Genomic DNA, 26,274 nt, shown 5'->3' on the forward strand with positions numbered 1-26,274 from the left:
TCCTCTTTTGCTTTGCAGAGAGGCAGCACGCGAATGTCGCAGGAAGAAAAAGGAGTATGTGAAATGCCTAGAAAATCGAGTGGCTGTGCTTGAAAACCAAAACAAGACACTGATTGAGGAGTTGAAAGCACTTAAAGACCTTTACTGCCACAAATCAGATTAATTTTGGATTCCCATTTTCACTTGTCCAGGTGGGATGAGAGACTGGTTCTGGCTATACCCAGAAAGACAAAGTAAACTTTTTATTTTCTAAACATTTCTTTTTTTCTATGCGCAAAACTGCCTGAAGCAACTACAGAATATACTTCGTCTGTGCTTTGCATCAAACTGTGAATGTTCAAATACTTGCCTCCACTTCTCCCCCTACAAGATTATTTTCATCGTCAAATAATCTCAGCGTGAAGAACAGGCTTCTTTCTCATCTCCCATCCTCTTCAAGGAGTTAAAATGGTCACTTGGGAAGTTACTGTGGGGGAGGGTCCTTTTGTAATGGCGTCAAGAATTTGTGCTGAGCTCTTTCCATTGCCTTAGAGACAGAACTACCCCAGCCTCTTGGCCCAGAGAGCTGTGGGCCACATATGTAAAGCACACATGGTGCAATGAAGAAGCAGTGGTTGCCAAAGTGGTTTCTCATATTTTAAGCTATAAACATACGTGTCTAGGTGACATGCCAAATGAAAGGCACTTCACAGTCACATTCTGCGTGTGGAGCTAAAATACCTTGTTAAACTAGCCCAGGAGGGGTTCTTATAAGGAATCTACATCACTAGTCCCTCCTGAACTAGTGAAAACTCCATACCTGACACAAATGAATTGAAATAAGCTTCACTGTTCAGTTGTTGCTTCTTGAAGCATAGTGTGTGCAAATGTGTTCGGCATTCTGAATGCACAAAAAGAAAACATTGACTTCATATGTTACTGGTTGGCAAACAATATTTGAATGGGAAAGAAATCAGAATAAAAAAGGTACAGCAGTGATGCTTAGAAAACAGTCACATAATAAGGCTAACACATGAAAGCACTGCCTATTTATATGCAGAACAACTAAGCAGTTGAAGCGTGGCCAACTCCACGTACATACTCCCTGATAACAGTATAGTTTGTCTGATGTCCTCTTAAGCAATCACGTATTTCTATTTCCCTACCACTATCATATGTAATGGAAATTATTGAACTTGAAAGAAGCATTGTCCTGGTTTACTAAATTATTTTTCAAATTTGGAGGATGTTTTCCATGCGTAAATTAAATTGCAGTATGGCAACTATCAGGACAACCTCAAATATTGAAGGGGACCTCAGACGCAAATACTCCAATCGACTTCTGCTTCTCAAGGGACAATATTAATTATTTGAACTTGCCCGGGCTAAATAGATCCGTAATTTATTGAGAGGATTTTTTCATGCGGAGGGTCAGATTTATCAAGTTGTTAATGTAAGTAGAACTACTTACCTGCCTCAGATTTTTGCAAGATCAGACTTCTTGTGTGTATTAAGGAAATATTTCTGGATTTACATTGTTAAAAAAGTGGATAATGTTAAAAATAATCAGCATTAGGACTTCCATTATGTGTCAAAAAGAATCACACACTGTTTGTTTCCTGGCCCCCTGGAGTCAGGCTCTTCATATATTAACGTGAGTCATTTGATGGAGTAAGTTTACTTTGGGCCTCTGGTCCAACTTCTACATTTAGGGACGCATGAATAAGACTCCGGTCCGTACTAATGCCTTGCCTAGCAAAGCGTTAGCTCATATTTTTTCCCATTCGCTCTATTTGTTTTTAAGATAAATTTCAAAGATGAATTTCTAAGAGGTTATACAATCAGTGTGACATTGCAAGAACATTTGCAAGACTCTTGGCAGTTGAGTCTCAAGCAACTAAGCAGTATTAAAAGTTGTAGTTTTCTCATTTGAGAGGGCATTCAGTTTCCAAGAGACTTTTAAAGGAGCAGGGTTAAACTTGTAGCATTATTTTTAAATCTAGAGTTATCAATAATTTCAGATTGTATTTCAAATAAGAGATCATAAGTATCAAAATTATGAAAGAATTCATTTTCAAATTAAGTTTTGAGGGTGTTTATAAATGGTCTATTTTTATCTGCCATAGAAAACTGATTTTCATGTTTTTATTTAACAGAAGATGAATTTATTAGTTTAGCAATGGAAATTTAAAGAAGACCCTAAATTCTCAGCCTCACTTACCTAAAAATTGTCTGATTCTTAAAGACAGAAAACACATGCATTTTTGACGGTTTCCAGTTCTTCAGAACTAACACTAGAAATGTTGATGATGCAGGCATGGTTCTCATCAAGTATGTAAGCTTATGATGGCTTAATTGACAGTTACATGGAATGGTTCCTCCAGCTTTGAGAATTGTGTAAAAGGCCATGAATGCCTGTGTTAAGGCTGTTTGTTTTGCAGAACCACCTGTGTGCAAAAGCTTGAGGTTCTGTACTGAAGCTCTGTGAGACTAGCTGGGAGCTGGGGGATGCTCCTAGCCATGGCCGTAGGCACTCGTGGGCAGTCCCATCACAGAGCCTGGCAGTGCATGGACCAGGAGCCTACAGCTGGACCTGGACCTGTTTCTTCTGTTACGTGGCTGAACCAAATCTGTGTGGCAGTGAGAGGAGAACTGCATTACCCGTCTGTCTGTGTGTGGTCTGTGAGTAGTCTATTGTGTCATTACTGTAGACTGCAGTAGCAACAAACATTTCACTGAGAAAAAGAATGTTATTTTAAAGTGCTCCAAGAATCTTTATTTTTATTTATGCTGCACTGAGGATTTAAGGACTTGAATTTCTTAAACAGAAATTTTTAATGACGATGATAAAAAATGTATTAGGCAGAGTACAGGTCTGGCTAGGGTTACCCATACATGCTTTACTATTCATAGTGACCCAAAAGGGGAAAGAATATGATTCAGGCATTTGCTGATGTGTTACTTACCAAGTAGTGAGATTGGGGTAATCAGCTTCTATAAACTAAGGCCATTTGGAGACAGGACAGCAGTAGTGCTGGCGGGGGGGAAGGTAGTTTTATATCTCACGATCGTGAGTTTTCTCGAACCGATAGCCTGTTTTACCTGAGGAGAGGGTTAGAAAGGGCTAGATCCATTATGTTCATAATAAACGAGGATTGATTTGAAATATAATTTTTGTAATGTCATTATTTTGCAAAACTACAGCACCAGTCAGGCAGTTAAGATATTGTCAGAGGTGCTCTTTTAATTTAGATATTCTTGGAAAATACATATGTATAATATATGTACATATATATATATACACACAGTATATAATCTACAGCTCTGAGAGCTTTTAAGTCAGGAATGCTGAGTATTATAGTATATGGAGGTCAGAAAAAATTTTTACTTCTGTGTGCGTCTGGGTGTGTGTGTGGGTGTGTGCGTGTGTGTGAAAGCCTCCCCCTGCCCAGTACTTCTGGGCTGCATTATTCTAGCGCTTATTACTGATTTGTTTTGTGCTGTTTCTCAGTTATCCATTTTTGAGAATTGTATTTCATTTTTCATGGCTTTTGTGAGTTGGTTTGTTTTTATCTTTATTTTTTTTGACAGAGATTTTTGAAATGATGTAAACAGTTATTTTACAACAGCCACCATCCCCCAGAATAACTCACTTTTGTGCTTTTTCTCTTTGGCAGCTATATATCAAAGGCAAAACAATTGGAATGGTTGTTGAGGTGTTGCTTTTTAAAGGAACCACTGGTAAGACTTCTGTTTTCCTCCTAGAGTAGCAGCAGTGCATTTGTATGTAAGCAGCAGTTTCACCAGAAGCAGGTAGTTGCTGGTACCATTGCTTGTATCTGAAAGCACAATTGTAGCCTGTCACGCTGTCAGGACTGTACAGACTCCTGTAGGTTCTGGCTCTTCTGTAGGTCGTGTTTGTGTCGCAGATCACTATCTTCTCTGGTATTTTACATTGATTAGAAAATCGGTGGGGTGTTTGGAATCATTAAGAGGCTCAGGAAAAAAAAGTTAGATTTAATAAGGAAAACAGCCCTGATAGTTTCTGATCAAAATTTATACTACAGTCTTGTTTTGTTTTTTAAATCTGGGCTTCCAGTAGACAGCAGCTGCAAGTAGTCATCTGAGCAAAAACAGGCCTCTGCCTTTTTATTATGTTAGACAGAAAGCCAGTGCTTTTTGTGGACTAAAGACTGGTCTCTGCATCACAGCAAGTTCATTATCAGTGGTTGCAAATGCATGACAATTCATAGGGGATGTCATTGGTTTTCTAAGACCCTGTTTTTATTGTCATTTTTTACCTGAAGGTGGTTAGTGATGTCACATTTGCCAATGATCTAACCAAAAGGTCATGTATTTATTTTTGTTACACGATATCCTTTGTAAATGTTTAATTAAAATGTGCACTTTTTAAATAAAAATAATAATAATAATAAAAAAGCATAGAAAAAAAATAAGAACAATTGGGTTTGCTTAAGAAGCTCCCGGGCACAATTGCTGCGATCCCGCTGCCTGCACACAATTCACTCCTCTCCCCACAGCAGTTGGCTCTTTCACCAGTGTAACTTGCTGATCAGCACCGGCTTCCAGCAGGCACTGCTTCAGACTGGCAGGAGATGTGAGTGGGTGGTACTGAAGATGGCAAAGAATTAAGTGTGTGGTGTCTCAGAGCAGTAGGTACAGGATGGATGTGGCATTATTTTTAGACAGAATAGAACAGGTTCAGTGATCCCAGGTGAGAAAGGGAGATAACTCAGAAAGAAAGCCCAACTCTTTCTCAGCCTCTTTATTCCCCTTAATTTGAGATTTAGCTGTGCATTTTAAAAGCTGCATTCCAAGAAAATAAATCAAAACGCTTTATAAATCTTTGACACCGGGAATTAAAGGTATGCTGACAGTGTGTCACTTTGCTTTAAAAGAAAAAAAGCACAACTAACTTATTTGTGCAGAAATGATAATTTAGCTATAATCCTGAAATCTGTCACAGTAAGCAGGTTTTAAAAGCATACAGTACTTTCATGGTTCTCATGTACTGTGCCTGGGAACTCATTTCCCTGAGCTTTTGTATTTGCTGGCTGTAAAAGACTGATTTTGCAGAAACCTGAATGTATCATGGAGCTCAGCTGAAGTCCTACCTGCTGTGTGCTGGTGGCAGGTTCGGGATTGTGGATAGACATGGCTTAAATCTGTTCATCTTTTAGGGAAAGGGACCAGATCCAGGTGGTAAGGGGGGTTGCATTTTAAGTGTTTTGTCTTGGAATGTACTTTTTACATGTACTTAAGCTCTGTCCTGCAAAGAGACTTGCTCTGGCTATTTTGTGTAGCACAAATTGAAGACACTGACCTGTTCTGGTGCTACAAGTGCAGTTCTTGGCCTGTGGTCCACAGCGGTGAGTCTAGGTCTCACTTTCACCAGCAAGGAGGAGGAATAGCCAGCTGTCCTCGGGAGCCGTGTGCTGACAGGGAAAGGGCCAGGGAGCAGCCATAGTGATCCATGGTTAGCGCTCCTCCATAAGCTGAGCCCTTGCTGTTCTCATTGCTTGGGAGCAGTCGGTTCACTGAGTTTCAGCTTCAGCAATCTATTTCTCTAAATTAGGGAATAGCTGAGTGAGAGCAAGGGAAAGGTCTTAAGCTGGTCAGTTGTCTGGAAATGGATGCTCTCCACAAGCTGTGTTTTATCCAGTGCCACTCCATTTTATTTTTTTTTTTTTGTGTGTGTGTGTGTTTGTAATAACATTTATTTATATTAAAACATAAAGTTTAAAAATTCTGAACTGCGACTTTGTATGAGATTTAATGCTGTGCTGCTGATATGGACTTCTATGGATGCAATGGGGAACAGGGCAAAAAGAGGTGTTCATTGGCAGCAAGATCCTCCACAGGCTTGTCCACAGATCAGTTGTTCACTGCAAAAATGAGTTTCTGGTTGTCTGGATTTATAATTTAAAATTGTTTTGGAACAGTGTTTTTCAGGGAAGCTTCCAGAGCAAGAGTTATTGTTCTCCCTTTGTAATGTATGCTGGAAAGGGCAAGTTCACCTCATCTGCATTTCTGGTTCTTTACTCAAACCATGTTAGCACAGAACAGGGTATTTGAGCTAAACTCCCACGTACCTGTGGTAGTTAAAAGACTGAAAGAAAATCCATTCTTGGGGGAAAATAAATCCTAATTTACCTTTCCCCAAAGATCTAGAAACATCCCTGTTGTGTTTATTTTTTTTTTACTTATTTTTTGTGCTTTATCTGTGTTTAAAAAGAAAAAGAAAAAAAAAAGCTGTACTGGGTTATAATGCATTTTATTAACACTATGTACATATTAGCTGCTTTATGTTTCAGAATGGTAGTAATTGCTTTGTATATTAAAGTGATTCTTGTGAATTTGTGAATTATTGTCATAAAGACGTGCTTTTTCTTACTGTAACCTTTGTGGTATAAACTGTCATAACTCCCTTTTTACACAAACATTTATGTGCAGTCACATAAACATGCTTTTAAAAACTCTAAAAAGTCTCTTTTTTGAGCAGGATTTTCCCTTTGCACTGATTGAGAGGCAGAGCTAGATAGGAATACGGGAAAGGGCACATTTTAAGCAGATGATGGTATCCTCATGACTTGTGGCGTGCTGTGAGTATTCATGAGTATCTTCCCAAACAGAATGCTTTTAAAATCTTAATTAATTTGAATTAATTAGAGGGTAAATCCTGAAGACAAAGTTTATCTTCCACTTCTACTACCTATTTTTAAACTTCCTTTCTTGTATCTGTTTTGGTGGTACTTGGTTCTGTTGTTTAATAATGTGTGAAAGATTTTTCTCCTTTCACAGTTTAAATATGCTATCTTTCCCACTTGTAAGCATTACTCTTAAGCCATGTACTGCTGATTTTGAGAACAGAAGAGAAGGCAGCAAACACTGCAAAATCACAAATTGATTATGTAATCTGCAAGGCTGGATCGAACCACTGGGACAAAAGCCAGAATAAATCCATCACTGATGCAATGCACCAAGGGAAAGAAGAAAGGTCGACTCATTATGGGTGGGATTTTGTGGTTTTCACAACTAAGCATTTTCATAACGTTGTTCCTATACTTGTCCACAGAATCTACATCTCTGCAATGAGGGGAATCCCAGGCAGGTTAGTTTGTAAGATAAAAATGCAGTTTGTCTTGAACTTCACACTGAAGGAATCAGGTAACACAGGTCCCTCTGCAGTCAGTACATCATCCAGTTAACCTGGTACTTCTGGTGCTGAGGCACCTTGAAGCTCTTTGTAAGATACAGAGCTGAATTTTATACTCTGTCTTCGTATTAATAAAGCACCAGTTTTGCAATGACACTGCAGTTTGTTCCCTCACAGAATGGCGCATTTCAGAGACAGTTGCAGAAAATCATGGTTTGTTCACGTCTACCCAGTCACTTCTCTGTGTCTTGGATCCTCCCCCTAGGGTGAGTGGTTTTTTTACTGTCAAGAGTCTGTTTATGCACTGCGTCACTACTCTGGGACAATTGCACCAACAAGTCCTCCATTCAGTTCAGTTCACATGATAATGCAAACCAGGAGTGATGCAGTGAAACCACCTAAAAGACAATCTCACTGATTTTTTTTAAGTATAGGATAAACACAGTGGCAGAAAGTGCCTGGGCAGGGTGTTAGCATAATTGCCATGCAGCTGCTGAACCATTAATGTGCATCATCTCATTCTAGATCAGAAGCTAGCCTGGGACCAATCAGTCGGGACACGAGAGTTTGGTTTTGCCTCAGGCTTGCAGATGTCATTGTGGAGAGCTGCTCTCAGTGCTTACCCAATGGGGCCATTGCTCCCGTCCTCCTGCCCTACACATCTGGTGTGGTTCACTCCTAAGTCTAGAAGCAGCCAGGGCTGATCTTTTCTGCCACATGCCTGCTCTCAGAAAGGTTGCTGGCTGTAAAAGCAGCTACACAGTGGGAGCTGCTAAACAATTAGAAAGCAATGCAATTAGATTGATCTGTTTTAAAAATTCAAAACTTCTCATCATAGCAAGCCATGGAGCAAAGATTCCCTTTTTAACATCATACAGGTTGTTAAACTTCTAGGTTTTATTCTGTGCTGTTTAAGTAGGCTTTGAAGGCAGCAGTGCAGCTGCAGCCTCTTGCAGGGGCTGAGCACAGCCAGGTAGCAGACCTTCCCCAGGAGCCAAGTCACGTGCGCAGGCAGGCACAAACTGCAGCATTCTGCTTTCTGCCAGCCCCAGCCCCAAGGGAACCAAAACATGCAGTGACCACAGATGAGCTAAGAGAGAAGGAAGTGCTAGGGGGGAGGAAAAGGAAGAGGAGCAGTGAGAACTGAAGTTCCATTCCAAACATTACAGCCAGAAACAGAATTGGGAGGGCTTGTGATTTTTTTCCAGATGTTGCTCACCAATTGGTAGGACAGAAAAGACAGTATGGCACATTACAGCTCATACCATGTTCTGCTTTTAATTAAAGGTGCTGTCTTCATTTCCTCAAAAGACTTCAATGCTAGTTTGAAACTGCAAATTCCCAGTAAGTACTGTTTTAGTGACACCGTGTGGCTTCTAAGTATACCGTTGTAAGCAAGCGTATTACAAAGCATCCGCCCTCAGGTGGAGTTCAGAGCCAAGCAGAGAACTAAAGCTGAAAACAGACAACAGATTCTCCAGTGGCAAAATGCAAGGCCTTCAGGCCTCGTTGGTGGAAGCCATAATGACGTGTTATTTCCAGAGTACAATCTGCATGTCACTTCTGGATCACAGACCCTCAGCATCTTCTCATTAGGAAGTCTGATGGAAGCAGGTATGGCCTCCACACTTGCAAGTTAGATACAACCACTAATTTCTAAGTTAGCTTGCTTTGAGCTGTTGATCCCCCTCCTACCCCAGCCCTGGTTCTTTGTTTCCCTACTCTTCTTCAGTTCAGTAGTGGTAGCAATAGAACAGATTTATGGCATCTGCCTTCATTGGGTGTGCCCTTTGCATGGTTTCTTTTACCAGAGTGTTAAAAATGTAGAAGGTCTGATGAGTTAAAACATTTTGAACTGAAGTCATAATTTCTTCCACTTTTCAATAGTTGAAGAAGTGATAAAAGGAAAAAATCCCACCTAATCTAATTTCTAATATGCTTCTCATGAAAATTAAGTGTGAAAATTAAGATTTTTAAACAACAGATCTTTTGATTACATTTTTCATGTATGACAATTTCTGCAACATAAATCAACTTCAAAAATTATTTGATAAAAAGTTGTTGGAAGACCTTACACATTTCTTACTGGGGAATGAAGTGGAAAATCAATATGCAAAAGGTAGGTAGGAACCTTCCCTGCTGGTTCAGACTGAGTGGAAAAAGAAGTCAGTGAAGTAACACAGCCTCCATAATTATACGCTTAGTTACAAGTGTATTTAGTAGAAACAAAGGGAGGTTTGAAAAGGATCAGCAGTTTATTAACAAAGTATACAGTCAAAAGTCATCTTTGTGACTGTGCCTCTGTGCTTTGTAGATATGAACATCCTTACTGTAATCATAGTGCACCTCATTTACAGAGAAACGGCCTTTCAGCATCTTCAGGAAGTTGTTATCCCGTTCATAGCGGATACGGCAGGAAAGAAGAATCACAGTTTGCTCTGAGCACAGGTGCTCCAATGTCTGAAGCAGTTCCGCAAAAGTTTCTTCGAGATAAATGATGTCTGCCCCCAGGATGAAGTCAAATGCTCCTGGAGGGAAGTTGCCTAGATCTTTTCCCCAAGTTAGTTCCTTCACCACAGCCCTTGGGTGTAGTTCAGAAGGCAAGTTAGCCCATACGTTCAATTCCAGGAATTCCAGTGCTGGCTCCCTGTCTGTGATGGTAACACGAGCACCTAAGTGGTACAGGAATATACGTCTCAGATAAATGCTTGATGTCCATAAATAGAGCATCTGGAATACAAAGCTTCAAGGTAAGCAGCCCTATTAAACACCAATAACTGCTGAGATGCTTGATTAAAAACAAAAGAACACCACAAGCAGAAATCCCACTGTCTGCACACATCCCATTCTTCATCAGTCACTTAAGAATATAAAATATATTCATATATTCCACATGAAGATTAACTTGGGTTAAACAAAAGGCTTTCTGGAGCTTTTTCTCAGTGCATGACAGTAGTTACTTTCTGATATGTGACAACAATTTTAAAAAGATTGTCACCATTAACCTGCTCTGATTCCTCATTAGAAGAGAATCAACTAAAGAAGTCAGACAAAATTTATGCCTGTGTGATTTCCTACAGCATTGCCACATTTTGTCAAACTGCTTTGTTTTCATTATTTCAACAGGCACTTTCCTCTGTCAGTACAGCCCTGAATTACAATGATAATCTGTGACACTTAGCACAGATTTAGCAGTGCTCAGCCCCTGCCTGGGCCACAGTCGTATGGGAGGCAAATCATTCCTCCAGACCTTGGTTTCCCTGTCTGCAAGATAGGCTAATGTGGCTTTGTGTGCTCTCTGTCTGCAGCTTTATCTGTGCTGCATTTCAGGAGAACTGGAAGAGGACAAGCACAGCTCTTGCTCCCTGGGGGAGGAGATCTGCAGAGCTCAGTGTTGCGAAGCAGACTGCCATGGTAACAGCATCAGTCTAAGCAGGGTCCCACCATAAAGTAAACTGTGGTGGCACTATCAGTACAGTAAATAACACAGCAGACTCAGAAGTCTGACGAGAGAGGAAGATGACTCAGGATATATCACAGTTCACATGTGTGGCTTTCGTATTAACTTCTGCATGTAGATGTAAAAATGCCAGTTTTACTACAGCTGTAAATTGCTTACAGCAAACAAAAAACCCTTACCCAACAGCGTGGCCACTATTCCCAGCAATCCAGTTCCAGCTCCCAGCTCAATCACCGACCGATCCCTGAGATCGATGCCTCCCATCTCCAGATAAGCAGACAGGACGACAGCCTGAGGCAGGAGACAAGGTCAGTTAGGTGCGCCTCGGTCATACTGAATCACCGCGCTTCTGATTTACGCGGAAGGAGCACGTTATGAGAAGGGTCGGCCCTTCTGTGGAGGGCCTGTGAGCTGCGTGCGGTCTTGTCGTGAGCTCTATGGAAGAGCCTTAGAGGCAGAATACGACAACGGGCCCGGTACCCGACGTGCAGTGCCGAGGAGCGTCCTGCGGGGCGGCTTCTGCCAGAACCGACGTCGGGAGACGGCCATAGCCGCGTGCAGCCCCGCGGCCGCTCGGGGGGCCGCAGCTCTCCCGCTGCCGGCGCCCTGCAGCCTTGGGCCGGTCCCAAGGCCGGGCCGTTCGGGAGAGCCGCGTCCCCGGACGAGGCTGCTGGCGGTCCTTGCGGCTGCTGCAGGCGGCGGCCCCGCGTGCTTCCGTGCTGCGCGCCGCCTGCGCGGGGCCCGGGGCGCCTCGCTGCCCTCGGGGACGTGCGAGGCCTCTTAGGAAAGCGAGCGTTCTTTAATCCGCCGTTCCCTAACTCGGCCCGCACCTACCGCGTCCCACACCACGGCCGCCACGCCGCGCCGCTCCCAGTCCTGCCGGATGTGGACGGTTTGCCCCGCGAAGCGGTACGTGGCTGTCGGCCTGCGCAGGCCCTGCAGCGCCCGGCCTTCCTCGTAGGGCACCAGCGCCATGGCGGCCGCCTCCTGCGGAACGGCGGAAACGCGGCGGGGCGCGGCCGAGCCGCCCCGCTCCCTCCCTCGCTCCGGCCGCGGCGCCGGGCGGGTCCCGCCGGCCGCCGCTCACGCGTGCAGAACCGGGGCCGGGGCGCGGGAGGGGCGGGCGCGGCCTCCCCGTGCGGCGGCGGGGCTGGGCCGGCCCGAGGGCTCCGTGCCGCTGAGCGTCACCGGGTGGAAGCGGTCACTGCGCGGCCGGCTGACGTCGGACGCGGCTCCCGGCGCGGCTGGGTCGCGGGGCCGAGCCGCTCACCAGCGGTGCGGTGCCGGTGCTCCCGCCGCCTCGTTTGCGCACGGCTGTCTCTTCGCCTTTGGCTCCGTTTAATCTCTTGTTTGGCAAAACAACACAGCGCGCCTCTCCTTTGTCTCCCTGTCCAGTTCCTTGAGCCTGCTCCAAAGCCTTGCTACAGGCCGTGGGAGAGCCGGGCGGCCGTCCTGGCTTCCCGGAGGCGCTCAGCGGGGACTCCGGCAGCAGGAGGGCAGTGCCAGCCGCGCTCCTCGTTCCCTGCACGGGGCCGGAGCTGGCGTGCCCGGCTCACAGAAGTGCCTGGGGGAACGGACCTGCGCCCATCTCCGGGGGCTGCAGCGCTCAGCGGCTCCCCGTGCCAGCCCTTAAGCTCGGGGAGCACAACCAGCTCCAGAGACAGCCCTGCTCTCCCACGAGAAGCAGCAGATCTGGCTGGCAGAAGAACGCAAATGTGGTTATATGTGAAAGCTTTTGATTTCAACAGAGCGGCTTTAGGCTTTGTTAACACCTTTGTGGAACAGCACTACAGGCTGCACAGGGGGAGCAGGAAACAAAGCTTGTTTTTAGGGTTCTGCTACTGTAGTGGAATGGAAACCAGAATCCCACTTGCCCCAGACCGGTTTGTACTTGTCTTACGGCAACTCAGACTTCTTTCCCTAAGCAGGCCAGAGCAGGTGTGATGATTCAGCTTACTGTGGTTTTATGTCTAAAGCACTGGTTCCTTGCCACTACTCCTACTTGACAATAATGCAGCGAATAGTCTTTTCTCAAGAATGTGTTTTTCTAAGACATATATCCCAGAGTATCTCAGCAGCTCAGCAGGCTCTCTGTGAATCCTGCTCTTCTCCCCAGAAGTATTTCTCTTTCTTCCTTGCTAATGTTACTTTGGCACTGACTTCCACACGCCTTAGACAGAAGGCCAGGAATTACTTTCCAGATCATAACTTGGTAGTGAAGCTATTAAAAAGGCAATTAAAGGCTATTAAAGGGCCCTACATTTAACTTTTTTTCCTCTCTACAAATCTGTTTTCCAAGTTACAGTACTCAAGTATTATAATGGCAGAGTAAGAGACATGCTTTTTTCCCACCTTTCCTGACAGTAAAATGGCAAGGAAAATGCAACAACAAAGAATTCTATGCATAGGACAGTTGTCCAGAACTGAAGTGCTTTTTCTCCCAGCAGGGTGAGAGCTTAGCACAGCAATGAAGTTGGGAGAAATGTAACTCGGTTCCGCCTTTAAATGCTGAAGAAGGCAATATGGACATCTGAGCTGCAGATAAACTTGCAAAGTAGGAAACTGCTCATTGCAAGGTAAGCAAGGATGAGTTAAAGCAAAAAGAAACACTGCTTTGAATCCATTCTCATCTCACTCAACTACTTGATAGAACAGAGGTGCAGTGTGTCCAGCTGTAAATCCTGCTCCCTCTGATGCCAGTAAGCTTTGTGGGGTAATTTAAAGAAGTGTTTCAGAGCAGTGGTCCTTGTAATACTCAGAAAATCAAAGAATCAAGTAGATGTCATGAAAATGAGAGCAAATTCTTTTAAGACTGTACTGATACACATCCCTTACAGAAATCTTCTCTTGACTGCTAAATGTTTAAAATCCTTCCTTTGAAATGAATACGACAATTCTTGTGATGGTTCTGCAGACACCGCGTATACCAAATGGATCTTGCAGACATGCACAACGTGGGGAAAATACCGCATCCATCTCACAGTCTCTGGTTGCCACGGCAAAGACAGGTATAAATAGAAACAATCTGATATACTTTTTTAAAAGTGTATCTGGGAACATGCGTTGTTGGTAACTGTCTGACAGCAACGCCTTGTCTCAAATGGCTGCAGAGACTATTTGCCTGGAGACTTCTGGTCCTATGTGTTTAATCCTTTCCTGTCTAAGTAAATATCAGTTGTTTCTGCTTGTCCTTCCACTGGAACACAAAAACTATCTGTGAAGGAAAGTTTTGACAAATGTCTATTTTGCTAAAAACTTCCTCCAATCAAACAAATACTAAGTAACACCAGGCATGGTGGGGAACTTGGAAAAGAAAGCTTTCTCCTCAGCTACCACCAGCAGCAGCCATTCAAGTGACTAGCAGTGAAGTGATGAGCAGTGAAGTGATGAACAGTTTTTATGTGTTCACTGGTAGCTTCCACACACTCTGCACCAGAGAGATAGATGGGGCACTGAATTGCTTTCTGTTAAACAAAAAGGGAGTAAGCCAGAGATTAATTTTGCTCATTGCTGCTTGCAGTTACAGAATAAAGCCTGGTTGATCTGAACCATCTTTGAAACCAACAGGATGAATTAAAAATGAAAACCTAAGTTTCTGCAGAAACTAACAGGTTATCTGTAGACATTATAACTTGCTGGTTCTGCAAAAAGTGTTAAATAAGAAAATAATGTATGGCATGAGCTATTGTGTCATTTTCTTTATACAAACACAGTTATGTTAAGCGACGGAAGTAATGAAAAAAATCATGAAGATGCATAATTTCAGAAGCGCAGGGGCTGAAATGCAGGAAGTTTTGGTGCCTCTGAGGAAGGAATAGTTCCCATCAGCACTATTATAATCACTCCATAAACCTCATATCTTGATCAACTGTCAGATATAATCACCACTCTTATTACATTCTCTTGTTACAGAAAAATCACATCACTTTTAGTGGAGTTACGTGACTGATCTCTCAAAGGCCACGCAGTTCTGAAAGCTAGCATTATTCTGAAATTCTAATTAACTAACAAAAAGCAAAATGAGCCAGCTCTTCTCCCCATAAGTGACAATGGCATTTTGGTTGCTGGAAACCTCCAGCTCTTGCTAATGCACTTTGCAGATCTGACCTACAGCCTCGTTTGGTGTGCCAGCAGCTGGGCACTGGGCCGTGCTGGCTCTCTGATGGGAAGCAGACAGTGCTGTGCTGCTGTGCTGCAGGGCTGCGGGAGGCAGGGAGGCAGGGAGGCGGGTCGCAGTGCGGGTGCTGTTCTCCTGCAGCTCTCGTGTGCAGGGTGCCTGGCTGGGGGCTGCAGAGCACCTGGCTCGGGTGTCTGCCTGTGGGACGCTGCTGTGCTGGGAAATGTGCGGCAAGAACACCCTTTGGTGGAGGCTGAATGTTGATCCAGAGGGTTAGTTTTAAGTGCTCGCATTTCTGATGCGTTCCGTAGGTGCAGAGTTCTGTAATTGGAGGGAAAATTACAGTGCAAGCCATGCACTGTATTAATTTACAACTAGTTAACAACTAAGGGCAGTTTGAAAACAGTTGTATAGGCAAGCAGACAGCAGCTAGAGCAGGCAGGTAGACACAACAGGTTCCCTTTTTCAACAAGTAGAAACCAAGAAAAATGTTTTTTGGTGGTTGGTTTGTTTGTTTACTTATTTGAGATGGTATTAGGCAGCTTTTCTCCACTCTTAAGAAACAAATCCCTTCAGACAAAGGAGAAGAAGCACCAGGCACCTGTAGGCAATTTCTGGTGCCTCAGACCTCACAAGAGGGGCTCCTCAGGGCCTCCTTCTAGGCTCTTCATGGCCCACATTGGAATTAAGCCTTCAGAAGTTTTCCTTAAACCTATGGCTGGGCTTACTCATGCAGTTTGCTGTTTCTGAATGAAGTCACGCATGCCATGTTCATGTTTGTGTTAAAATACTGGAAAGCATTTCCCTTTTCCTCATAAGAAAACTGCATACATGATCTGGAGTACAGCTGTTTCCAATGCTTGGCTCCTCCAGCACATCTCCTTGATTTCAGCACATCTGAGATTCTCTCCTCAGGTGTAAGGTCTCCATAACTCCACCGCTGCAGTTCACTCTCTTGAGTCTCCAATACCTGCAAATGCTAGTTTTATGTTTTCTTAGGACAAAATGAAGGCAAGATCAAAAAAAATACTCCAAGGTCAAAAAATATTCACTGCCATATATTTGTGCTGTTGGTATCACTGCAGTGATCCAGGTGCTCGCATGCTAAGAACCCCTGCACTGTCTGCGTTGACATCCAGGATTGCTGCAGAGTCACAGGTACAGGTGGGATCAATTACAGCCATGCTGCAGTCTGTGTGCTGTGAGGCACAGCTCCCAGCCTTGCTGGCACTGCTCACTGCTCGCCAGTAGTACAGAAGGTGATCTGAAAACTGAGAATGTTAGGGCTACTGAACCTCACCCTATGACCCTGTATGTTCTAAACAACCTCATTGGTTTCTTTTTACTCATAACCTAGTGGAAGCATTGGACCTATTTCCCTAAGTACTGTTTTGTTTCAGTTTTTTTCCCTTAAATGGCCACAGCCTTATGTTACTGCTGAGCCTCAGAAGACAATCATGCCTGCAGTGTTTTCATCCTGTCAGCTGGTGCTGGATTTCAAAACAGGATGCCCACTTTTCCCCCCATTATTCACAGCAGTGAGATGCAGAATCTTGAGCTTTTGTTTCCAGTTGGTTACACAGTCCAACCTGTGATTCATTCTTCCTGCAGCCATGTTTCCAGGAAAAGACAATGCCGTGGCCCCTCTCCAAGTCACCCGCAGACTGCTGGAGGCTCAGGCTGGAGAATGCTCCTGTGCCTGCAGCTGGGACACTTTCTAAGAAGGGATGAGGGGACGAGGCCTCAGGCCAGGACTGCTGTTATCTCCCAACAAACAAGCAAGGAGGGACACTGCCTTGGGAAAGCACATGCAGCACAAAGTCAAGGTGCAGATAAGAGCAGAATGTACAGGATTAAAAATTCTTGGCCCTGTGAAGCACAACAAGCATCTGCAAAGAGCTGGTCTCCATTCCTGGGACTGAGGCTGACTGCCAAGCTGATGGCTTAAGGTCCTGCAGTGTCCCTCCAGACATTTAGGGAGACTCCTGGCTGCTTGATGCCGTTGGTGTGGATCATAATGCCCATAGATATTGGAGTTTCTCAAGAGTTGTTCAGACAGTAGTGATGGCTTCCAGCTCTGCTCTCAGGGATAAAGCTTCTCATGGCTCTGTGTGGTGGAGCCTGGGCTGGAGAGCTGTGTGGCTGTGCGCTCCAGCACTTGGCTTCTGCAGGAGTCAAACACAAATGTGCATGGATCTTCTGGCAAGGAACTGCAGTGGGGAAAGCCTGGGCTGGGCAGTGCAAGGGTTTGTCTGCAAACAGTGCCAGTAGGCAGCAACTCCCGTGTGTGGGGCAAACAGGCCGAGTGCAGAGCAGAACCGCCTCCCCGTGAGCAGGAGCACAGCACCCTGCAGCGCCCTGCCAGGCCTGGCAGCCTTTCCTTGTTGTGCCCCCGCATGCAATGACACAGGTAGCTGGGCTCATGGCTCAGCAGCAGCAGGGGAGGCTCCAGTACGTGAGCCCTTTGGGCTCCCCACGTGTGCAGCAAGTGGGAATCTGGTGCTTTGTGTTTTCAGAATAAACCATGGCTCTGTTCCATCTCCACGTTTGGGGAATATGAGCTGCTGCTGTCACCGTGATCTGACTTCATCCCGGAGCCCTGCCTGGCCCTGGGGCTGCCTGAAGCTCTCCTGGCAGTTACAGACGTTCCCGTTTGGGTTCATTTCCCAGGTTGTGGAAAGTAACTTTCTTGTTCATGAAAAGTGAAGTGAGCACGCTCTCTCCCCACCGTGCGCCATGAAAAGCCAAAGGTGATTTCTGGGAGCAGAGCTGAAGGCCTATGGAGCAGCTTGCGTGCTACTGGTGAGCATCCAGCTCAGGAGGGCTCCTGAGCAGTGTTAACGCCAGCCAGGCTGTGAGTGCCAGCCGAAACCCTCGGCTGCTTCTCGTGCGTTCTGCTTAGGTCACATTTTCTCCATGAACACCAACGGAAGGGAATTACTTCCTATCTTCATAAAGCGAGGTTGGGGTTTGAAAGGCCCAACCAACTCCACGCAGAACATCCCAAGGCTGCTGCACCCGCCCTCGGCCCTGTGTGCAGCGGGACGGCCGTACTCCCGGCACAGCCACGGGCATTTGTGTGATGGGAACTGCTGACTCACAGGGGTAAATCACGCGAGATGGCAGAAGGATGGCACGGGAGGAGGATGGGACTGGCAGTAAATCACAGCGGGCGGTGTTCGGAATGCGGCCACGGCACCGAGTCGGTGTGTGCGGGGCCGTGCAGCCAGGCGCGGTGCCACCTCCATCAAGTGCAGCTCTGGGCGCCCAGCGCCATCACCGCCCTGCACGAAGCACCCGGCAACGGGTCCTGCGCTCCTCTGACGCAGCAGCTCCGCACGAGGGCCGTCAGACGGCCAAGAGGCTCAGAGCAAGGCGGCTCTCCGCGAGCCGCGGATCCCCGCCCGAGCCGTACGAGCCGCAGCCCCGCCCGCACCGGCCGCTGAGCGGCGCCCCCTGCGCCGCAGCCCCCGGCACGTCCCGGCCGCGCTGCCCGAGCTCCGCGACCCCGCGGACCGGCCCGAAGGCGGGGCGCGAGCCGGGGGAGGCGCGAGGGGCGGCGCTGCGCGCGCGCGTGCACTCAGGGAGGGCGGGAGGCGGAGCGCGACGGCGGCGCGTGACGGCGGCGGCGGCCGTTGGCGGAGCGGCGTCACGCGGCGGGGCCGCGGCGGGCGATTGGCCGGCAGCGAGGCGGGGCCGCGCCTCTCCCCCTCCCCCGGCCCGGGGGAAGGTGGCCGCTCCGCCAGGGCCGTCGGTCGCCGCGCGGAGGAGGCGGCGGCGGCTCGCGCGCGGCCGTTGGGGCGGGCGTGGGCCGCGCCTCGCCGGGGCGGAGGCGACGGTGATGCGGCGCTGAGCGCTGACGCCCGTCCGCCTCCCTCCCTCCCTCCCTCCCTCCCTCCGCCCGGTGCCTCGCGCCCCCTCCCCCGCCCCACCTCGGCGGCCGCGATAGCCGGGGCCCGGCGGGGGAGCGCCGAGCTCCATGGGCAACACCGTCACCTGCTGCGTGTCGCCGGACGCCAGCCCCAAACTCGGCCGGGCCCGCGGCGGCGCCGGCGGGGCGGCGGCGGGGCCCGAGCGCTGGGCGGACGCGTACCAGGCGGCGGCGAGCGGCGGCGGCTCGGGCTCGGCGGAGGCCGACTCGGGGGACTCGGAGCCCGGCGGCGGCGGCGGCGGCCCGCACCTCCAGCACATCAGCGACCGCGAGTTCCCGGATGGTGAGCGGCGGGCGGCGGCGCGGCACGGAGCGCGGAGCGGAGGGGCGCCGTCCTGCCCGCCGCGCCCCTTTGTCCCGGCGGCGCCGTGCCCCGAGCGGAGCGGGGCGGGCGGCCGCGGGGTCCCGGAGGCTCCGGAGGGCGGGGGCGGCTCCGGGCCGGGCGCGGTAACGGCGCGCCGAGCGGCGCTTCCATCGCTGCGGGGCGGGAGGAAGGAAGGGCGTGTGGGGACGGGCGGCGGGGCGTCGCGGAGGCCGAGGGCCGTGACCGCCTCCGGACGCGGTAATTTGCAGCCCGGCGTGCGGGCGCTCGGCGAGGGCCGTGTGCCTCAGGCGCTCCTTCGTGCGGCTCGGCGCCCTCCGTGATCCCGCGGCGCCGCGCCGTTCCTCCCGGCGCGGCCCGCTGCTCCCAGGCGTGCCCGGCGCACAACAGGTGGGGCCGCGCCGTCCGCTGCCGGCGGCTGTCGGTGCTGCAGTGGCGCGGGGTCACCGCTCTGCCGCTGGAACTTCGCTCGGTGCGGTGCTGCGCCGAGTATAACCACACCTACCAGAAACGAGTGGGAGAAAACAGCTGTCTGACATCCTTAGCGTAGGGTGGGCGCAGGGACGGGCAGCGCCGTCCCTCTGAGCTCATCGTGAGGGCACGAACAGATTTTTGGTGACTGGAGAGAGACTGAGCGAGCCAGAGGAGCGGAGTTACCGCTTGTGCCCCGTTCTGCGCAGCGCTGTGCTGAGCTGTGACCGACGTGCAGCAGAGCAGTCGGCTCCCTCATCTCTGAGACAGCCGTGCAGCACTGCGGGATGCATTGTATTTGCCCATCAGGAGAAATAAAATTTCATTCCTGCAGAAAGATATTGCAGAAATGTCAGAACTCTCCCACACTCGTTAAGCAGAAAGGAACTAAACGGTTCTAACAAGTCAAGCAGAAATGCCTGAGCTGAATAATGTTTTCAGGAGTAGGGGTTATATCTGATTGAACCCTCACTATGTGATCATGTGGGTGGGCCTACGTAATGAGGCTAAACTTTGAAATCAGCTGGACATCAGAATTTCCTCCAAGTAGGGAAGTACTGATATTTTTTATTTGAATGAAAGAGTATAGCCCAAGCATAAGTCAGTGGCAGTCTATCTCAAACCATACTTTTGTGGCGGTGGAAGATTTGATCTTGAGGCCAGAGCTGACCCCCAAGACTGGCTGAGCTTTGATGGTTTGGGTGTGAGATGGCTTCAAAGATCACAGTACATGGTGTGCCGTGCACGATGGAACTTGCTGCAGCTGGTGAATGCTACTTGTCTGCAGCTTTCTGGCTGATAGAATTATTTAGAGCTGCAGAAAGTATCAGAGTTTGGCAGCTTTATGACAATACAACTCTTCCTTACATCTCTGTCCTTAAAGTTTGTTGTTCCTAATTCATAATCTTTTTCCACTTGTTTTGCTAAAATTGAAAGTTTTGGTTGTATCAGGAATGCAGAAGCTACCAGCTGTGCTTTGCATCTTATATATAAAAAAAGCAAGTACAGCATGGTCCTTACATGTCTGAGCTCTTACATGGGGACTGCTGGGATACTTTCTGATGCTTCTTCAGCATACTGCTTAGCAGACACTATATTTCATAACTTTTAGCTTCTGAACTAATTTATTTTTTGGGGGTAGAAATGGACAAATACACTGTGAAATACAGTGTATAAATCTAAGAACTGAGGTTGTGGCTCACAAGCATACCAGCTGCCACTGTTATCAGGAATGTAAGCATTGAATTTCTTTAGTGAAGTAGCACTTAAAGCAGTGCAGTTAATTGTGTTCTAGGGTCGGGAATTAAAACACTGAATTTTGTGGTTCAGTTTTCAGCAGATACTAACATATATTGCTATATAGTGCTATGGAAAAATTGGAAACAGCATCCTTATCTGAAGTACCCCCGAGGGGGTGAAGTACAGCTGATGACAGTCAGCTGGCTCCAGAAGGCTTTTGGTCACAGCTGCCTGGATTGTCCATGGCAAATCCAGGTTAAACCAGAAAATCTTGTACTTTCTTAAAACAAAGATGTTACAAGGTAAGTGTTTATTTAAGGTAAAAAAAAAAAAAAAAAGGAAGGATAAAAGGGAGATAAAGCTGAGACACTGAAGGTGTATTGTTTAAAAAAAAGTTGTTCAAAGGGGAAGAGATTGTTGGCTCTGCTGCTGAGAGTCTGAAGGATTTATTTAAATGCTATTATCGAGATCCTGAGGTATATAACCTGTTCTGCTCACAGCTTTTCTGGTTGAGCATTAAGCCTACACTTACAGTAGGATGTTCAAAGGGGAGGTTGTGTTAAGTATGTGGAACAGGCGCAACTTTGAGAACTGAAAGCTTCTTCTCAGTAGATTTTTGTCTTCTGAGAATGTTGAATATCAGAAGCTGAAGTGAGCCTAGAGCTGCTCATTGGCTGCTCAGCTGTGCATCGTGTTCCTTGCTTCTTTGTGCAGCTGGGATTGACCAGAAGGCTTTCTTCTCCAGTTCCAGAAGCAGCAGCTCTTTGATGTTAATATTCCATTTGGGTTAGTTTGCACTGATCACTGCTTCTTCCAAGTGAGTGACAACTTACAGTTGATACTTTCTCGCCAGGTCCCCATCTTATACATAGGTCTAGTTTTTTGTAGATTCTTTGAAGAAATCAGAAGGCCTTGCTGGCAGTCTTCTCTCATTTGCTCTTGAAAATATGATTTCTGTCCACCTCTGCTGCTTGCTGAGCACAGTGGTTTTGGTGGGACTTGCATGATGCTCCAGAGCCAAGCAGAGAATTGCTGACATGCTGTTCTGATGGGACAGCATTGCGTGGTACCTCCCCCAAAGAACTGGGAGGTGTGGAATGAGGAGGCAAAGCAAGTAAGGACCAGCAGAAGTGTTCAGAGGGGTATGGTAATCACACAGGGGTTTGATGGGAAGACAAGTGTAAGGGGACTTTAGAGGGGATTGTTAATTCTTCAAGCACTGGTGTGAACTTACTAACAGCTACTCTTGTTAGTAATGTCTGGCTCTCCAGAAGCTGCTGAATGCTGAAGGGGCAAATTGCAAGATGTCTGCATGCCACACTTACCAGTGTTGGAGATAATCAGTATATGCCATTATCTGTTCATCTGTGATGTCATTTCACCAACTTGTCTATAAGTTTTCCCGTAGAAGGCTTAAAATCTGTCTGTCCCTTATATAAGCATTTGGCTGTTGTGATTGTTGCTGGTTTTTAATCCTGGTTACAATCTTAGTAAGAGAGAGGGGGAAAAAGTTAAGGCAAGGAATCACCTTTTTCCTATAGGAATGTTTAGCTGTCTATTTAGATACATATGAAATTTGGGATGAAAACCAATAGAACTTTTGCTCCTGTTCTGTTATTCCCACTGATGTCTTTTTAATGTAATTTAAACTCACCCTTCTTTCCCAAGAGCTCTTGCTATCTTTCTTCTACTAGTGACTAGGAACTATTTAGAAAGGTGTTTGTGGTTGTAAGGGCAGAGAGACCAGTGCAATAGGAAGACGTTTCAAAAGAAAGAAGAGAAATGCTCACCTGTCTCTGATCTCGGCTCACGGAACAAACTCCACGAAGGGAGAGATCTCCATCAAGGAATCCTTTAGTGGCAGTCAGCCCTTAAATGAGGTCCAGGAGGGGTGGAACCCACACCTTCCAGTCACACAGCTGAATTGCCTTCACCTGTGCTCCCAGGGCTGATCAGCTCCTTTCCCCAGGTGCTCAATCAGCGGTTCAGGCTGTGACTCAACAGTTCCCACACAGAGTGCTTACAAGTAGAATGTACTTGCCATAACAAATGTGAAAGAACTGACCCATCTGCAAGCCTGAAACACCTTCTGTCTTGTTGCCTTAGGATGCCCAATAGTACAGCCTTTATGAAGTGACCTGAAAAGTGCACGCAGTGACAGTGATGGGATTAAGAAGTCCTTTGCAAACTTTGCTGAAAGGGCCCTATGCATTTGGGAACTGGGAGTAGAGGAAAGCACATTGCTGTATCTCTCTGTCTGTTCTTCTCGATGGGTACTGCTAACATCTCAGGAATCTTCTATCCATTTCTTTCTCCACCAAATCTTGTAGGTTGCTGCAGCTAGCAAGTTTAAGTAACCCTTAGGTTTTCAAGAATAATTGATAGAGAACATACATGAGGGACACTGATTTGTTTTTTAGTAAGTGTATTTCTTCAGGCTTCCAATATAGCAGCTGTTACAACCAAGATATATCCATACTGTAGGGAATACTGAAAGGAGGTACACAGCTCAACTAAGAGTTTTGATGAAACTTAGAGTTAAGGAAGCTGAATTCATTTTCATCTTGATTTTTTAATTGCTGTTTTCTGTGTAACTTATTTGTAGAACCCTCACATCTTTTAGCTTTCTTTCTTCAGGAGATTTGCTCTTTTTCCTCCCGCCCGCCAGGGTAGATGTAGAACGGTAGAAGTTTTTGTGACCCCCAGTGTGGTGGGGTGGTACTGAGAAGCTGACTAACGGGGGATCTCTGTGAGGTAACAAAAAGCAAGAAACCTCCCTCCCAAATTCACGTCACGTTAAAGTAGGACTTCTAACAAGGTTTCTTCTGCATATAGGAAAAAGGAGGGTGTTACTCAATGAGGCACGAGGCAGGTAGAAGCCATTACCAAACATTAAGACCTGGGATCTGTAGACTTTTTGCCAGCAAGCTAATGTTGAAATTTCTAAATCTATTTGTTTAGTCTTTGTTACAATTAAGAGTTCAAATGTACACTTATATTTCACTATGAAAATCATGTTTTCAGAAGTAAGCTCTGAATGTTTCCACTCCAGGGAATAAAGAAAGATGCATCTGTGCTTAAATAGCTTAATAGTATTTATTTAAATGTGTAATAAAGCCAGATAAATAAAACTGAAGGTTCCACATGTGGGGAATGCAGGTGTCAGGGTTACCTTGATGTACCAGCGTATACAGAGCTCTGCAGCATTCCGCAGTGTCTGATGAGCTGCGTGTCTGTAGCACAGCTTTTGCTTGTGTTTGGAGTTCTGAAAGGGTCTTCAGTCATTAGTGATCAAACGGGGTTTTTTTCTCTTTCCAGTGTGAAAAATAACGCCAGCTTGTCATCAGACATGTCGGTCAGACTTAGGTAATAAATTGCTGAATGAGAGCTGCTTTCAAAGCCAAAAAAAGGCTTTTCTCCAAAACTGCTGGGCATGGTTTTAAGCTGTTGTTTTTTCTTACTGAACAAAATGCAGGTAAACTGAAATTCCTACAGCCACAGTAAAGAGGGACTGTGCTTTAGTTTGTGCCTAAAATAGCACAAAAAATGTAATGAAGCCCAGTTAACTGCAATAAGAGCTTCAGGTGAAGCTTGCATTAGTGCATCTTTGTTAGCATTTGGAAGAGGAGAAAAAGCATATACCACCCAATGGAGTGGCATAAGAGTTAGCACACTGTCTTGCTGTGTTACCTGAAGATGTGCAGAGAGGTTGGGATTTCTGATACTCACTTGTGTCGCCTGTAGATATGCAGAGGCTGGGATTTCTGATACTCATTTGTTTTTCTTTCTCAACCATGTCTTGTGAGAAGCAAGGCAATGTGCATACAAGGTGTAGCTAGAGGAAAAACTTGCCGTGTATGGGAGCTGCTTTGAATGTGTTGCCTCCTATTTTATTATGTTGGCCAGTGACATCAGACGCGGATGTTGGCGGTGTGGCTGTGGAGGATGAAACTTCCCACCAGTATCCCATTACACGTTGTTACCATGTGGCAGTTGTCAGCAGAGGGGCAGTCTGGCAAAATGGAAGTGCGTGTGAAGCAAAGGTGTGTCACTGAATTCCTCCATATGGAAAAAATGGTACCCACCGACATTCATCCATGGTTGCTGAGTGTTTATGGGATCCAAACAGTGGGTGTGGACAGAGTGAGGGGTGGATGCTGCATTTCAGCAGTGGGGCACAAGGATGTGAAAGACAAGCCATGTTCTGGATGTAGCCGCGCATAGCTGTCATGCTATGAAATGAAGAGCATCTTGATCAGCTGATCTGTGCAAATTGCTAAGTTGAGAACGTGTTTTGTAGCTGAAAATTTGCTCTATCAAATAGTGTTGTTGTGCTCTTTGTATCTGTTGTCATTTCCATGGAAATAAATGAGGCATTACTTTTGAAGCTGCCTATGTACTTACAGTTAACAGCATGGATGTGGGAGTGTAAAATTGCATTGGTCTCACTCAGTGTGTAATTAGAAGCTTTTATTCTGACTGACTGTGAAAAGGTGAGGGCTGTGGAGTTCCGCTCTATGTTCCCATGGCAGTGAATTGCGATGCATGTAGAGGTCTGTATGGGCAATGAAAAGTGGGCAGCATGGAACTGATTCTTTCTCCTGGTCTATTTAAATGGTCCCATGTCACGTGCTGTCTGGAAACATCCCTAACAAAACGTTAGCTACTTTCAAGATTTGACTTGTGAACTACTGTTCTCCTTCTAGTTCCAATATCTACGTCTAGGGTTGTGTAGTTTTCCTACCTTGTAACTAGTCCTGCCTACTGTGGAATTTTGGGTGTTCTTGGCATCTTGCTCCCTAGCTGAAACATGTATAAGTGATTACAACACTCACAGGTACCCAATGAAGTGCATGAAATCCTGCTTGATTTCCATCAGTTCAGAAAGGCCAGATGTACTGCACGCAGTGTGATAGTTCTTCTATTGTGCTTCTGTGGCGGGGGTTGTGAGCTGCATGCCATAGGATTGTGCAGGGGCTGGCCGCCATAGTGTGGTTCCTCCTGCAGTTTAAATGCCAAATTCGTGAACCTTAGAAACACTCAGGTAACAAGGAGTGTGTTCAGAGACTGCAGCCTGCTGCCCGGAGGGGCTGTGAGGTCTCTGTCAGGAGGAGGTAGCCCCACACAGGTGGCTCAGGCCTGGGCAGCCTGCTCTGGCTGTCCTGCTGGAGCTGGGCACAGGACTAGGCAATGGCAGAGAGATCCCTGCTGGCCTCAGCCTTCCTGTCATTCGGTGAACAAGAACCAACTGTGTGGGTTGTTTTCATTTGTTTTTCTGCTAAAATAAATAGTTGGTTTCCTTTGGGCCCTAGGGAGTTAGAGGTGTTTTTAAAAGACCTATGCATAGGAAGGTATTGGTTAAGGTTATGTCTTCACCAAGAATTTCCCTCAAAATAGAGTCCTGTCTGAGAACTGGTTGTGCTTAATGGGATTTTGTTGCACAACAGATCTAGTCCTTTATATATTCAAATTTGCTTGTATTGCTATTACTTAGAAACAGCAACCTCTTTGACTGTCAGCTTTATTCAGGAGATAGCAAGTAAGACAGCAGTGTGTAAAGGGTCCTCTCCCGAGGTAG

At 46.6% G+C, this 26,274-nt stretch overlaps 3 protein-coding genes and 1 long non-coding RNA gene across 11 annotated transcripts in view; 3 read left to right on the forward strand and 1 right to left on the reverse strand.

Moving 5' to 3' along the window:
- CREB1 (cAMP responsive element binding protein 1) overlaps positions 1 to 6,471 on the forward strand; it is a 36,629-nt gene extending 30,158 nt beyond the window's left edge. The window contains exon 8 of the mRNA XM_090144196.1: positions 23 to 6,471. Within this exon, the coding sequence (XP_090000322.1) occupies positions 23 to 163 (141 nt within the window). The 3' untranslated portion in view covers positions 164 to 6,471. The remainder of the gene's footprint in view (positions 1 to 22) is intronic.
- A 2,736-nt stretch (positions 6,472 to 9,207) lies between these two features.
- METTL21A (methyltransferase 21A, HSPA lysine) lies at positions 9,208 to 12,127 on the reverse strand. Of its 4 annotated transcripts, none has more exons than XM_090144198.1 (3): positions 11,887 to 12,127; positions 10,796 to 10,907; positions 9,208 to 9,828 (listed from the first exon to the last, which is right to left on the reverse strand). In XM_090144198.1, the coding sequence occupies exons 2-3, from the start codon at positions 10,878 to 10,880 to the stop codon at positions 9,431 to 9,433; spliced, it is 483 nt and encodes a 160-aa protein (XP_090000324.1). In that variant the 5' UTR covers positions 10,881 to 10,907; positions 11,887 to 12,127; the 3' UTR covers positions 9,208 to 9,430. The 4 variants fall into 4 exon arrangements, with proteins under 4 accessions (XP_090000324.1, XP_090000323.1, XP_031457121.1 ...); XM_090144197.1 differs by lacking the exon at positions 11,887 to 12,127 and adding an exon at positions 11,447 to 11,584 and having other exon boundaries at positions 9,209 to 9,828; XM_031601261.2 differs by lacking the exon at positions 11,887 to 12,127 and adding an exon at positions 11,451 to 11,684 and having other exon boundaries at positions 9,216 to 9,828.
- Positions 11,389 to 17,272, forward strand: LOC149917283 (uncharacterized). Of its 5 annotated transcripts, XR_016468356.1 has the most exons (5): positions 11,389 to 11,525; positions 13,064 to 13,192; positions 13,531 to 13,624; positions 15,819 to 15,891; positions 16,345 to 17,272. It is a non-coding gene; the product is annotated as an uncharacterized LOC149917283 (long non-coding RNA). The 5 variants fall into 5 exon arrangements; XR_016468357.1 differs by lacking the exon at positions 15,819 to 15,891; XR_016468354.1 differs by lacking the exons at positions 15,819 to 15,891; positions 16,345 to 17,272 and adding an exon at positions 14,137 to 14,840.
- Positions 17,273 to 18,483: 1,211 nt separating this feature from the next.
- CCNYL1 (cyclin Y like 1) overlaps positions 18,484 to 26,274 on the forward strand; it is a 33,092-nt gene continuing 25,301 nt past the window's right edge. The window contains exon 1 of the mRNA XM_031601257.2: positions 18,484 to 18,947. Coding sequence (XP_031457117.2) covers positions 18,713 to 18,947 — 235 coding nt within the window. The 5' untranslated portion in view covers positions 18,484 to 18,712. The remainder of the gene's footprint in view (positions 18,948 to 26,274) is intronic.

This window comes from Phasianus colchicus, chromosome 7 (assembly GCF_987193195.1).
Source record: "Phasianus colchicus chromosome 7, bPhaCol1.hap1.1, whole genome shotgun sequence".
Classification (NCBI taxonomy): Eukaryota; Metazoa; Chordata; class Aves; order Galliformes; family Phasianidae; genus Phasianus; species Phasianus colchicus.

Bases quoted from the DNA above. Each gene is read 5' to 3' on its own strand.
- METTL21A (XM_031601261.2), bottom strand. From the start codon at position 11,591: ATGGCGCTGGTGCCCTACGAGGAAGGCCGGGCGCTGCAGGGCCTGCGC. The intron at 10,908-11,450 runs GTAGGTGCGGGC...CTCCTGCCTCAG, and splicing joins CGGCCGTGGTGTGGGACGCG to GCTGTCGTCCTGTCTGCTTA. The intron at 9,829-10,795 runs GTAAGGGTTTTT...TGTACCACTTAG, and splicing joins AATAGTGGCCACGCTGTTGG to GTGCTCGTGTTACCATCACA.